General features: G+C 49.1%; 1 protein-coding gene across 1 annotated transcript; it reads left to right on the top strand.

The window, feature by feature from the left end:
• The first annotated feature begins 1,685 nt into the window (after positions 1-1,685).
• On the top strand, positions 1,686-7,611 carry NKX2-8 (NK2 homeobox 8). Its single transcript, XM_048059715.2, has 2 exons — positions 1,686-2,925; positions 3,895-7,611. Exons 1-2 carry the CDS (start codon positions 2,760-2,762, stop codon positions 4,437-4,439), a joined length of 711 nt encoding a protein of 236 aa, XP_047915672.1. The 5' UTR covers positions 1,686-2,759; the 3' UTR covers positions 4,440-7,611.
• The last annotated feature ends 5,344 nt before the right edge of the window (positions 7,612-12,955 follow it).

Genomic DNA, 12,955 nt, shown 5'->3' with positions numbered 1-12,955 from the left:
AGAGTGTCCTCAGCAAACTCCCCTTAAGAGCCACCTCGGATACTGTATAAGTTTGTGGCTCTGAACGCCGGCCCCCGCCCCTCCCCTCGCCGCCCCCCCGAAGCCCAGCTCCAAGCGCAGGCATTCAGCAAATGTTTGCCCGCGGGGTCAAGATATTAATAAGCACTCCTCGGCCTCCTTTGCTCCCGGGGGCGTCAGGAAGCGAGGGGCAGCAGCGGCGCTGCCCGGCAGGTGAATGCGGCCCTACCTGGCCCGGGACCGTGACCCCCCCGGCCGCCGCCTGCCCCGGCGGTGACACTGGGAGCAGGGGACCGGGGGGGCGACAGCGGCTGCGGGAGGAGCTGCTCCGCGGAGGACGGCCACGTCGCTTCAATTTAATCTCATTTAAAAAGACATAACTAATAAATTTGTATGGACGGGGCTGCCGGAGACGTAAAGCAGAGTCGATAGTGGTTCAATCCCATTGAACCCTATTGAAAACCATGACAACAAGGAACAAGCTCCGATTTATCCCGGAGAGTTAAAGCACATTGTGGGAAGGCGTCAATCACCTATTATTCCAGATCTGAACAAATGCAAAATCTTGACTGGAACAAATGCTTCCAACAGGTCCGGGACATAGGGCTACATTTCCCTTTTGTTCACGGCCTAGCAGTTGGCATGTATTTGTGCTCCCCTCGCTCCGACCACCCAGGACGGCTGGGAGGCTGTGCTCCAAGCGAGGAAGATAACTACTGTCACCAGGCACGCTTGATAGGTGGCTGCAGTAATCACGGCCTGGGAATCGTTTATATGGAGCCTGTCCAGTCCCGGAGAAATATGCAGGAAGTTGGCCAAATGGAGCCTTGTGCCCTGTTCATCTCGCCCACAAATCTCTCCGATATAAATCTCGCCCCTCCGCTGTCATTATCGCTCTATTTACATTTTCACGGGGAAGTGTAACTGCTTCCAGAAGCGCCGCACGGAGCCGGGCGGGGAGGGGCGGCGGCGGCCGCAGGCAGGCGGGGAGCGGGGCCGGGGGGCGAGAGCAGGGTATGGATAACTATAATCTATACACAATGGGTTAGAGATGTGTGTTTGGACAGGGAAATCTGAATCAACAAAGCGGCTGGCTAGAGGCGTATCTGCATGCGTATCTGGGTCGCCGCTCCGAGGCGCGCAGTGTGTCGCAGGGTTTCCCGCAATTTCCCCGACGGGGCTGCATTGTGTGCACCTTGGCCGCCGTTCAAGCTCCCTTTCCAGACAGGTTTCCTCCATCCACCCGGGCTCGGCTCCCAGCGCATCCCCGGGCGGGGGACGCGGTGGGGCCTGGCGGGGGGCGCCCCGATCCCCGGCCCCCCGGCTTGAGCCGCCCTGCGCCCGGTTGTCTCTTGTGTCCGTGCCCTGCGGCCGAGCCCCGAGCCCTGCCACTGCGGTTCTGGAGCCGAGCAGTGGAGCGGGAGGTGCCATTTGCTGGGTCCCCGGCGCTCACTGAGGCTGGGCGAGGGCCCGGGGCCGCCCGGAGAAAGGCTGCGGGGAGGCTCCTGCCCCGCGCCCCGCGGAGGGGACCGCGGAGGTGATGCCGCCGGAGATGCCCCCACCGCTGGCCGCACTCCTCCTGCCGGGAGCGGAAAATAAAAAGGGGGGGCCCGGGGCGCCGGTTTGGTTGCTGCTGCTTTTGGCAGATGAAGCGGCGCTCGGCGGGGACGCGAGACGCGAGGATAAATAAACGCGCCGCGTTTGATCTTTTCTCCCTCACTCCCAGCTGGAATCGTTTCAGCCCCTCACACACAGCGCCCGAGGGGATGTTCTTTGGGTTAGTGCAACGCAGAGCGATGCTAACAAAATCTCCACCACCCCGGCTCTCGCTCATGGACCGAGCGCGTTGGGCTCCCCTTGTTTCCTCAGCCAAGCTCACCCCATTACCCTCCCCGAGAAAAAGGTGCACCTTACGTCCACAACATGCTCCGCAGAGGCAACAAAAACGGAGATCCCATCCCCTGAAAGCACACACACACACACAAACACCAGCCTTCCCCGCGGAGGGCACCGCCGAGGTGTGAAAAATCCTGGGCTGAGGTCGGAAACCTGTCAATGGCAAGGGGAGAAGTGGAGGTAGCACGGCAAACAGCCCGACTAAATAAAACAAATAACAACTTAAATTCCTTCCAGGTTTAAAGAGAGGGAAAGGGGGGGAGAGGAATAAAGAGGGAGAAGCAGGGAGGAGGCTCTCGGCAGGCTCTGCGGATGTCCTGGGAGGATTCACTTTGTCTGCGGATAGAAGGGACGCTGGTGGCTTTGGTGGCGGGTGGAGGGGGGTGGTTGTTGGTCATCCACATGCCACCCAAGATGTTATTCACTGCTAACAATTACCATTATCTGTCCCCACTTTTGGCTAATCAGACAGAATATGTAATGATGAAGCCTGTTTCCTGCTGTCTTTGGGAGGTAACGGGTTATTCTCTCATGGGGGTGGCGGGAGGGGGGGTTACACCTACTCCCATTAGGGCTTTAGCACTTGACTAATTCAGGTACTTAGCATCCTATAGACAGGGACGGTTTGAAAGCAGGCAGTGTTTGCAGTGGGGAGGACTGTTTATATAAACAGGACACCTCTGTAAACGACACTAATATTTGGGGTTAGGTGGCGATGGAAGGGAAGGTCCTCTTGAGCCCGGAGATTCCCCAGTAACTGGGCGCAGTCCTTTCCTCGCAGCTTTTAAAGGAGGGGGTTTGGGGCTTTGGGAAGATATTTTTGGGGGGTGTAGGCACAACCTACCATGGCCACATCTGGCAGGATCAGTTTTACAGTGAGGAGCATTTTGGATTTACCAGAGCAGGATGCTCATAGCATAAAGCAAGCCTCCGACCACCACCACTCAGCGGAGAACTACACCGGCTCGCCGTACCGAGGGTGGATAGAAACAGACAGAAATCATTATCCCTGTGAGTATGAAACGGACAGGAGTTCGCCATCTCCATGCAGCTCTCTTTTATTTGTTCCCCCGTTCCTTTGGGGAAGATGCGAAGAAGCGAATCGCCAGCGTGCGTAGCCTACAGGATCGGGGGAATCCAGGCTGGGAATTTTATAGAATATTCCTGAATTGCAACAATGAAACAGCAGGAACATCCCAGCCACGAGCTTAAGAGAGAAAAGATATTCTCCCCTAGATCTGTGCATGTTCCCGGCTGTGGCAGAAAGCTAAACCTCAGGCTGTGTCCGCCCGTCTCTCTGCGTTTATCGTTTAAGCTCTCTTCCCGGATTCCTCTTTTTTTCTTTTGTTTTCTTGTTTTTTTCTTTTTTTTTTTTTTCCTTTTTTTTTTTTCCCGTTTCACTGTTGCAAGAAACCCTGCCTTGTTGCGCTGGAGGGCTTTCAGGTCATCCCACGTACCCTAGAGGAAAGCACACGCCCAGTGCCTCACCTCCCCGGGCCGCCACGGAGCGCGCCCTGGGCGCGACCGCGTCCTTCCACGCGTTTCCCACCGCGGAGGAGAGCAGTCTCCGGCTCGAGCCCCCGGCTAGGCGGCACGTTCCCCTTATCTCCCCCTACAAATCGTGCCGCAGCAGTACAGCGCTTCATACAGGCGTGCGGTAAGGGGGGAGCCCGTCCGCTGGCCGGACGGAGGATCCCCGCCGGGCTTAGTTACACGTGGAGGTGATGGAGCAGCCGGAGAAAAGCGGCGATGCACCGACTTGGCGGCCCGAGCCCCCGCGTTAGCCCCGGGCCAGTCCCCGCCAGCCCCGGTGCTGTGCGGGGCCGTGCGGGGTTGCACGCAGAGGCAGCGGGTTCATCCCGCTCGGGGGGCTAGCCCCGACCTCTTGTCGGCCGCCGGGATTAGCCCGGCCGGGGCTGTCCCCGCGGGGGGCGAGGCGGCCCCGGGGAACCCCTGTCTCTAACCCCTCGCTGTCCCCAGCCTCAGACGAGAGCGGCCCGGAGCTGAGCCTGCCCGACTCCACCCAAAGGCCGCTCCCCGCCCGCGGCTCGGAGGCCGAGAAGAAGAAGAAGCGGCGGGTGCTCTTCTCCAAGGCGCAGACGCTGGAGCTGGAGCGGCGGTTCCGGCAGCAGCGCTACCTCTCGGCGCCGGAGCGGGAGCAGCTGGCCCGCCTGCTCAGCCTCACGCCCACCCAGGTGAAGATCTGGTTCCAAAACCACCGCTACAAGATGAAGCGGGCGCGCAGCGAGGGGCCCGGCAGCCCTCCACCGCCGCGCCCGCCCGCCCTGCTGCGCCGGCTCCTGGTGCCGGTGCCGGTGCTGGTGCGGGACGGGGAGCCGTGCCGGGGCTGCCCCGCCAGCCCCCCGCCGCCCGCCGCCCGTCCTAAGCTGGGCTGCGCCCTGGCGGGCTGCAGCGCCCAGGCCGCCCTCGCCGTCCAGGGCTACCAAGCCTGCCCGCCCGCCCTGGGCGTCTTCCCCGCGTACCAGCACTTAGCGAACCCCGCCGTCGTCTCCTGGAGCTGGTGACAGCGGCGCCTCGCCCTCCGGGCCGGACTCATCCCGAGGGCGCCTGGGCTGCCCGCCCCGCCGCCGGCTCGCCCGGGGGCACGGGGCCCGGGCACGGCGTTTGTAAAACCTCCGCTCCCCCTGTTTGTTTCTGAGAGGGTCCCCTGTTAAAAAAATAATAATAATGATCCTAGCGACCTAGTTTATTTGCAGATAGCTTATTCTTCCGGTGACTAATAAAATGATTTGGGGCGAAATATTTTTATTTTTACTTTTTTCCCGGCGGAGAAGTGTATTTTTGACGATTAGGGCTTTCGCTTTGGATTACCTCTTGTGCCGTAAAAGCTGACATGCTTCTCTTGCCAGCGGAATCTCACCCACGATTTCCTCTATTTTACCCACATAAGGCAACAAAGGGCGAAAAAAGTTTGGGGCGAGCACCCCACGGTACTGCAGGTGCCGTTTGCGATGCGAAGCGTGGGTCCGGGCCCGGGGCCGCTGGCTCCGGCAGAGCAGCAGCTTCTTGCTGTCTTTTTCAGAGCCTCTAAGGCTAGGAGTAAGCGAATTTTCCCGTTGGTCCGCATCTGTTGCAAAGATCGGCTGGGGAAGGATGGCCAAGAGAAAACAGTGAAGACTTTTAGCGGCCTGAGAGTTGTGTTTTGAGACGCTTGGACGAACTATTGATTTTATTATTTGGGGAAAAAAAAAAAAAGTCATATAATAGTCCTGCTAACCGTGAATGGGGAAAACCCCTCCAAAAAAAAAATAGAAAAAATAGGTCTCCTTCATTTGTGGACTAGACTGGTAGCATCCACCCCTCTGGCGGGAGCCGCAGACCGAGAACCCGGAGGGAATATCTGCGGGCGAAGACCCCCGCGGGGACTGATGTTCGTCGCGGAAATATCGAGAAGCGGGACCCGCAGAAGCTGTTTTTTTTTTGTTTGTTTCCCGGGAGAGAGCAACTCGGCCCAGATGTGCCCCTGGGATGTGCCGTGCAGTGACCGCATCCCGCGCAGCTCCCGCAGGCAGGGATGCGAGGTGCTTCGCGGGGATGCTTCGCGGCTCCCAACCCTGCTTCCCCAGGACTGCATCCCTTCTGCGAGGTCCTGCGACGGCTCGGAGTCGCCCCTGACCCCGTGCAGGAGGATGAGACCCCAGCTGCAGGATGGAGCCGCGGGGTCCTTCCACCCAAATCCCCTCTCAACACCGTCCCACCGCCGCGCTCGGCCGGGGGACCAGGTGCCAAGGGGGATGCAGGCCGGGCCAGGCTTCGGACACAGGGGAATACAGCCTCTGTGTCACCTGTTTTTTTTATTGTTGTTGTCTTTCCCCTCTTCCCTTTATTTTTCCTCCTGCCATCCGAAATCTTTTTTCTCTTTTTCCCTCTTTTCTTTTTTTCTTTTTTTTTTTTTTTTTGGTCTCAGCTGCTGGCCACCTTGTCTCCCATATGGATGGGGTTATCTTGGAAGAATCTCCCAGAGAATCGCTCCTTAAACCTTCTTTTGTCTTGGGAGTTGAAAAGAGCATTGTTGTGCTTGAAAAGGACCTAGACAAAATCCGCACTGTTTCAATTCAGGACTGTTTAATCAGTCCCTAGTGACAATTTTATGGGTTTTAGGCGGTACAATAGTATCTTTTAAAACCTTGTGGCCTTCATGAAGACAAAGGGTTTGAATTTTATGGGCTTACAACTCCAATTAGAACAGTGCCAATGTGTATGGGAGATTATCAAATTTGTATCATAAAACCCTTTTATAATAAATGATTGCTGGAAGCTGGGGGGAGGGGGGCGGCGGGGATGATAGGGATGAAGGCACCCGGACTTCAAGCTCTGGACTTCGTCGCATGTAGTTTTAAAAGTGCACATGCTGCTCTTCGTTTTAACTCTTTGCGACCCAACTATGCAGCAGGAGCAGCCATGGAAATAGCGTGGCACCGTCATTAGAAACGGAAACAAAGACAGCAGGAGAAGCCCTCTCTTCCCCAGCCCGAATCTGCCCTCCATCAACTCTGCCGAGGGCTTGGCCGCATCTCAGCCAGGAGGCTCTGGGGTCCTTCCCCTCTCCTTGGCTATCTGGGCTGCTCTCCTGCCCCGGAGACCACACGTGGCCCTAGGAAGCTTCTGTAAAATAGGAGGTCTTTATTACATTACTGCTTTCACCAGTTACTGGCTGTATAGGCGATGACAGGGGGTATTACAGTGACCCTTTCTCTCCTCTTGCCCTCCCAGCCCCAGGCTGCATGGACTCCCACTAAGGACCTGCTGCAATGTCCCTGATGTGGGGTTCTTGAAGCAAAACAATCAGGTTCTGAGCATTGCCTTTCACCAAGCCCGGCGGGTGGGAAAGGTGCAATTCCTGACCACTAGCAAAGGCCAAAGCCCTTGCAGGCTGAGGGACAGTAAGCACAGCATAGGTGTAGGAGGACAATAAATTCAGGCTTAAGTACTGAGACAAGCAGCCCCCTGAATTGGTATCTCCGGGTAGAAAGAAGAATGTATTAAATAAGAAGTCAACTCAATAGATGATGGAAATTTACAGTAAAAAATATTGTAAAGACTGAGTGGAACTGAAAATATTGTGTTTTGTTGTTGTTTTTTTTTCCCTAATAGAAACAAATGGATCCATCTACATTTCAAGTGTATTAGCTAGGAAAATTGATTTGCTAACCTAACCAGTGTTTAAGCTGTATCTAGGAGATAGACTTTGACAAATGTTACTGATAACGAATTTGAGGCAAAAAACTTACTGCCTTTCAGTGTATTTTCTGTTACTTTGTTTTGGTTTAGTTTTTAATAAGACAGAAAATCATGGTTGTGTTTGTTTTTGTGTTTTTGTTGTTTGTTTTGTGTGTGTGTGATTTTATTTTAATTTATTTTTAATTTTTATTTCTGTAAGGGGTGAATGCACACACAATCTTTGCTTTTTTCCCCTTTCTTTTGCCCCATCATTTTTCACTGTTTCTTTCACCCTGCAAACAGGACTGTGATTTCACTGAACCTAATGAATAAACATGTTATGATCAAGACCTGAATGCCATCCTCAGCTAATGAAAAGCATTGCTAACATCTTCAAACATCTTCCTGGGTGCTTTATTCTTATTCAGTAAATAAATTGACTTTGCAAAGGCCCAGCCCTCTTTCAGTGGGAGCCCCTGGGCACATGTTTGTTAACTCAGAACCAAGGCATCTATCACTAGACTTTGTTTCCAAGAAATGGACAATAGGTCAGGAAGAGCATATGATCCAGCTTCTATGCTATAATTTATGAACCATTTGTGTCCCTGTCAATGCATGTCCATCATTAGTCCCTGGATATATACATAACACCTTTAAAAAATTACAACAAAAAGAAACCATCACCTCCCAAGCAGAACACTGTCGAGCACGAAAATAAATTTATTTTCTATACCACTGACTTAAGAAAGGCTTCTGGCAGCCTTGCATTATGTACGTCTAGGTTAATAAGCCATCAGACTGTACTGTTAACTAAGTGCAAGTCAGATCTGTGAAAAGTCTTTGGGCTTTTCAGCCCCTCCTGCCTCAAAGCACTGCACTGGCAGGAGTAGCCTTCCACCCCCTGGTCAGTGTCCAGCCAGTGCTGGAGGGAACAGTGTTCCCATTTTGCTTTCAGAAACCAGTGGTGCCCAGCACTTTCTGTGGAGGATCACAGGCCTGGCTTTTCCTATTTTCAGTGCCCTTCACAAACCACAGGTCTTTAATGAAGTTACATATCTTTTACTGGACTCAAATGACTGATAACTGCTGCTTCTGGAGAAGATGTGAGTGGCTAGGATACAAGGAATCCCAGTCTCTGAGCATTACTAATGGCACGCAGCCCTTTCATCAAAAGCCTAGGTAGTGTATTTTCCTTTTTCCCAGTTGGTGCTTCCAACCCATGAGTACTGGTCCAGTTCTATACCTATTGACCTATCAATATGCATTGATAATGCACTCCTCCCAGAACTCCTGCCTTGACCAATGAATAGCAAAACAAAAACTCTGCTCCACCTACCTGACATTAAAGAAAACAGAGGAAGAGTCAAGTGCCACCAACATCAGCAGTGACTGAAGGGTGCCAATCACCTCACACAGGGGGCTTCCAACTCACATTACTTAAAAGGGAACTTCCTGTGAGAATGGGGCAGCAGATGCAGACATCAGAGAAGATGCTTTATGCTCTTCAAGCATAAAGCTATTCTCAGGTATCATGTAAGAGTACAGTAGCTCAGAGCAGCAACAGTATCCATTATTAGCATGATCAAAAGTCACTTACACATCTACAAGATTTAACAGGGATAAGAGATTTCTGCCTGTCACTAAGCACAGCTTACTTAGCTAGCAGATCAAGATTACTGTCCATTATATTCAGGCTTACAATTGCATTCTAAACAGAGAAGGCAATCAGCTCTCCAGAGTGAGGATGGTGGCAGTAGTACCAGTCTTCATCCTATATTCTCCAGTCCTCTTCTATTTAAAAGAGATTGCGAAGTATGTTGGAAATGTGTGCTCTGAAGTCAGGTTTCCCAAGTAAAAATTGGGTTACCTCTCTGTAGAGCAGAGGTATTGCTTTCTTTATATTCAGGACCAATGTGAAGAATGAGTCCGTTTCAGACACTCTTTCACAGGTCTCAGACTGTCTCCCTGAGCAAAAGGAGACCAAACTATTTAGAGACAATTACACGTTAGTTACTTCTCGATAAGCCTTTGCTCCATCTAATGTTTAAACCTGGGAGTTTGATAACTTCTCCATAATCTGACTGAATTTAGATCTGGATGAGAAATACTTCAAAAGAGAAAAGGAACAGACACAATAAGGAAAAGGAAATAGAAAAGTCAGCAGCAAAAGAGCAAAAACACCTTCTCACCAATTCTGAAGTCCCAAGGGTGCATTTCAGTGCGACTGTCCCAGAGTTCTTCATGCTGCTTTTGAGAAGCAGACAAATTTCTCAGGGGCATCCAACATGCAGAACAGCACTGAAATGATTTCCCAAAATGATCTACCAAAAATGATTTCCTGCCATCACCAAAAGGCACAACATATTGCTCTGCAGTATTTGTTGGCAGGAGGCAACAGAGGCATCAGACTTTGTTTGCTGGGAATGAAGTTTTCCTCCTAGTTCCTGATTTCCTTATTGCGGGTGGATGAGAGATTTGGTACTAAGTGAATGGTTTTATGATACTCAACATAGTAGCAATTTTACTAAATCATAAACATAACCACTAAAAATATGTAGAAAAAGATCAATCTGGAGAGAAAAGATATTGGAACTTCAGTACATTGGTGTTAGGGTGTTTGTATGTCTCCCGCCATACACATTATAGGTATTTAAGTAAATAATGTATTTTTTAAGCTGCAGTAAAAAGGCAATTAAAGAAGAAAATATACTACTGATATTTCTCCATATCTGCAGTTTTTCATGAAACCTGTATAGACTTATTTTATATATTTTATTTATTTTATTTTATTTTATTTTATTTTATTTTATTTTATTTTACTTTACTTTATTTTATTTTATTTTATTTTAATTTTATTTTACTTTACTTTATTTTATTTTATTTTATTTTATTTTATTTTATTTTATTTTATTTTATTTTATTTTATTTTATTTTATTTTATTTTATTTTATTTTATTATTTTTTCCTACTGCTACTGCCTTTCCACAGCTGTTTTTCAGGTTTGTATCCTGTCTTGGATATCTTCCATACCTAACCTACATGCTCAAGATTTTCCAATATAGCCAGACAAAGTAAACTTCCCTGAAGGTCTGCAGCCCAGTATGGAAAGGTGCCCAATAGCTAATGCCATGCTTGTCTGGAAGCTGTTAATTTGCTTCTTTCTGTTGTTTGTGTGCATTCACATTGAGCTCCTAATTGGACACATCTGTTTTCTGCAAAATAAAGTATCATTCGTGATGATTGCTTTGCTATCACACTTCAGAAAATGCATCTGCTGCTGCTAGCTGGGCACCAGTTGGGGATCCTCCTCATGTCTTCCATTTCTCTATTGCTTTCAGAGAGCACCACATTATCAAATGTCTTTTTGTGCTATTTGAACAAGTTATGAGGTGGACACATCTGTTTTTACTCAGCTTTTTACTTCACTTTCCTTACACTGGCCTCAGGAGGCTGTGACAATGTTATTGTTTGTGTCCAAAGTGCTAAAGTTCTCTCTTCATCACTGCAAGTACTTTCTCTGTGTTCAGTTAACCTATCATATGTAGAAGGTTGGGATACTGTGAATATTCTTCCCTTCCTTGTTTTTTTTTATTCCAGCAGTTTAGTACTCCTTTTTTGTCACTCATGTCTAATACAACAATCTTGAGGAATTAATTTTACATCTGAGTAATCTTCAGACCCAGTGACTCAACTAACTTCCATAACACCAATGTGCATGTTTGTGATTAACATTTGTTTACTCAAATTTGGCTATTGAAAATTAACTTCACCTATGCTTCAAAGTAATCTAGCAGTTTATTATGGTTTTCTGATTTGAGTACTTTTGTTTTAAACATTTCTTTGGCAACAGAGTGTTGAAATTTTGGTGCACAGAAATTTCAAGCCACCACAGGAATTCTGTTTTGGTGTCTACGTTTTAAGAAAGATATTGAAGTACTCAAAAGCCATCATGCAAGAGCCACGGGAAAGGTAGTGGCTTGCTTGACAGTCACCCTGTGGAGTGAAGGTTGGGGAGGGTCTGTCTATTCTAGCTCATGAAAGAGCCTAAAGAAGCAACTTAAGCTAATGCAGTGACATAGCAAACATAAATTAGGTCACAAAAGACCCTTCAGGTTAGCAGCCAAAGCTTAATGAAGTCCAATACAACAGCTAGACAAATCATAGAGGTTGGTCTTTTATTGAGAATTAATTCCAGGGATCCCCCTGGAGATGAGTGTTTGATCAGAACAATCCCTTTTGGCCTTAAAATCTGCATGTTTAAGTTTGCTGCCCTGGTGGACTGGTGGGCATGGTGGACTGGGCTGGTGCCTTGTCATCAACTCACGCAAATTATTACCACCTTTGGGCTGCTTTAATTTTAGCTAGTCATGGAAGAGATAATCACGTACAGAAGAGTAGCTGAATTTGGGGTGGATGAAGCTGTGAAGGTGATGTCTCTATGTCTCTTTCTAGCAGCATGTGCCTACTAGTTTACAGAAATCCTGGGCAGTGGTGCTGTCAAAAGGTCAAATCTCTGCCCATCTCGCCAGCATTTTTCCCATCTGATTTGGCGGCATGAAGACCAGCCAGGCTGCCCTGTGTCTCCTAGTCACTGTCCCTTTTCCCTCTGGCACTGACTGCACAGAAAATGGGGGCTGGTCGGCACATCTTCAGGCTAGGTTCCCAAGGGCACCTTGTAACAGCTCGGGAAAAGAGCTGAAAAATCAGGAGGCAGAGGAAATATACGTGTGAGTTTCTGTTGCTTTTTCTCTCCTCTTGCTCTCTCTCTCCACCATCAGGCTATGCCTACTATAGAATCAGGCCAGTAGCTGCTCCTAACAGCCTCACTTTGCATTTTTTGCTATTGTCACCGCACCAGCCAATCATGTAAAAAATGATATATTGACTTGGCAGGTGCTTCTGTTTTGAACATGATTAAATAACTTTTTATTGTCATCTTCAAAGCATTTTTATGGTCATTTACTGAGTGAAAGGGGCTCTGATTTTGTGAGCATCTGCCAGAATATGTTTGATCCTGTCATCATTTCTTCAGAAAATCACGCGCCTGTAGCTAGAGTGCAAGATACGGTAAGTGCATGAATTGTCCATTGCACTCTGCACTTACAACACTGCCTTCATTGTCAATGATAACAACAGCAGGGGAGAGATCTTGGGAGTTAAGCTACCTGCTGTTTTCTCCTTGATGTTTGAGCTCTTGGATGCTGTATGAATCTCAGAGATGCAAAGAGCAGCTTCTGTGTTGATGCCCTATTTTATTGGTTATTTAAACATGTTATGTTGTTTGTAATTAGAGCTGACTGGAAAGAAGGGTTTCCATTTCACAGGAGATGCCAGGTGTTTTGTTCTGTATCAGCACAGCAAAACCACTGCACTGATGGAGACCTGGGCCATGCATTTCTGCTGCTCTGCAGACCTCAGGTGGGCACCCCATTTTAAGTTCCCATGGGGACCCCAGATACTGAACAGAATTCACGTGTACCCCTCAAATGTCCCAGTCCCACTGAATCAGCACTTTCCTGCGGAAAACCAGCCAGAGCACTCCCTGTCAGCATTATCTATCTATGCAACAGCCTTCATTGACCTCCATCTGGGTTTACAGTCCCTGTGCACATCAAAATAGAAGTACTTCTTGCTAGCTGAGTTAGGCTAGTAATATTGCATGGATGAAGCAAACAGAGTTACAAGTAGCACATCTTTGTTTAAATTTAGCAGTAACCAGCTGGCCACATTCTGTAGGAAGCAGGAAGGGAGGATTCATAGGGAGGGATTTGACGGAAAATCAAGCAGAGGCTATAAAAACATTTCTCTAAAATGGCAGGATAATGAAAAAGGGATGCCAAGCAAAGCGCTTGCTGATCAT

Source organism: Anser cygnoides, chromosome 5 (genome assembly GCF_040182565.1).
Source record: "Anser cygnoides isolate HZ-2024a breed goose chromosome 5, Taihu_goose_T2T_genome, whole genome shotgun sequence".
Classification (NCBI taxonomy): Eukaryota; Metazoa; Chordata; class Aves; order Anseriformes; family Anatidae; genus Anser; species Anser cygnoides.
This window is presented reverse-complemented; position numbering and strand designations above follow the sequence as displayed.

Bases quoted from the DNA above. Each gene is read 5' to 3' on its own strand.
- NKX2-8 (XM_048059715.2), top strand. From the start codon at position 2,760: ATGGCCACATCTGGCAGGATCAGTTTTACAGTGAGGAGCATTTTGGAT. The intron at 2,926-3,894 runs GTGAGTATGAAA...CGCTGTCCCCAG, and splicing joins AGACAGAAATCATTATCCCT to CCTCAGACGAGAGCGGCCCG.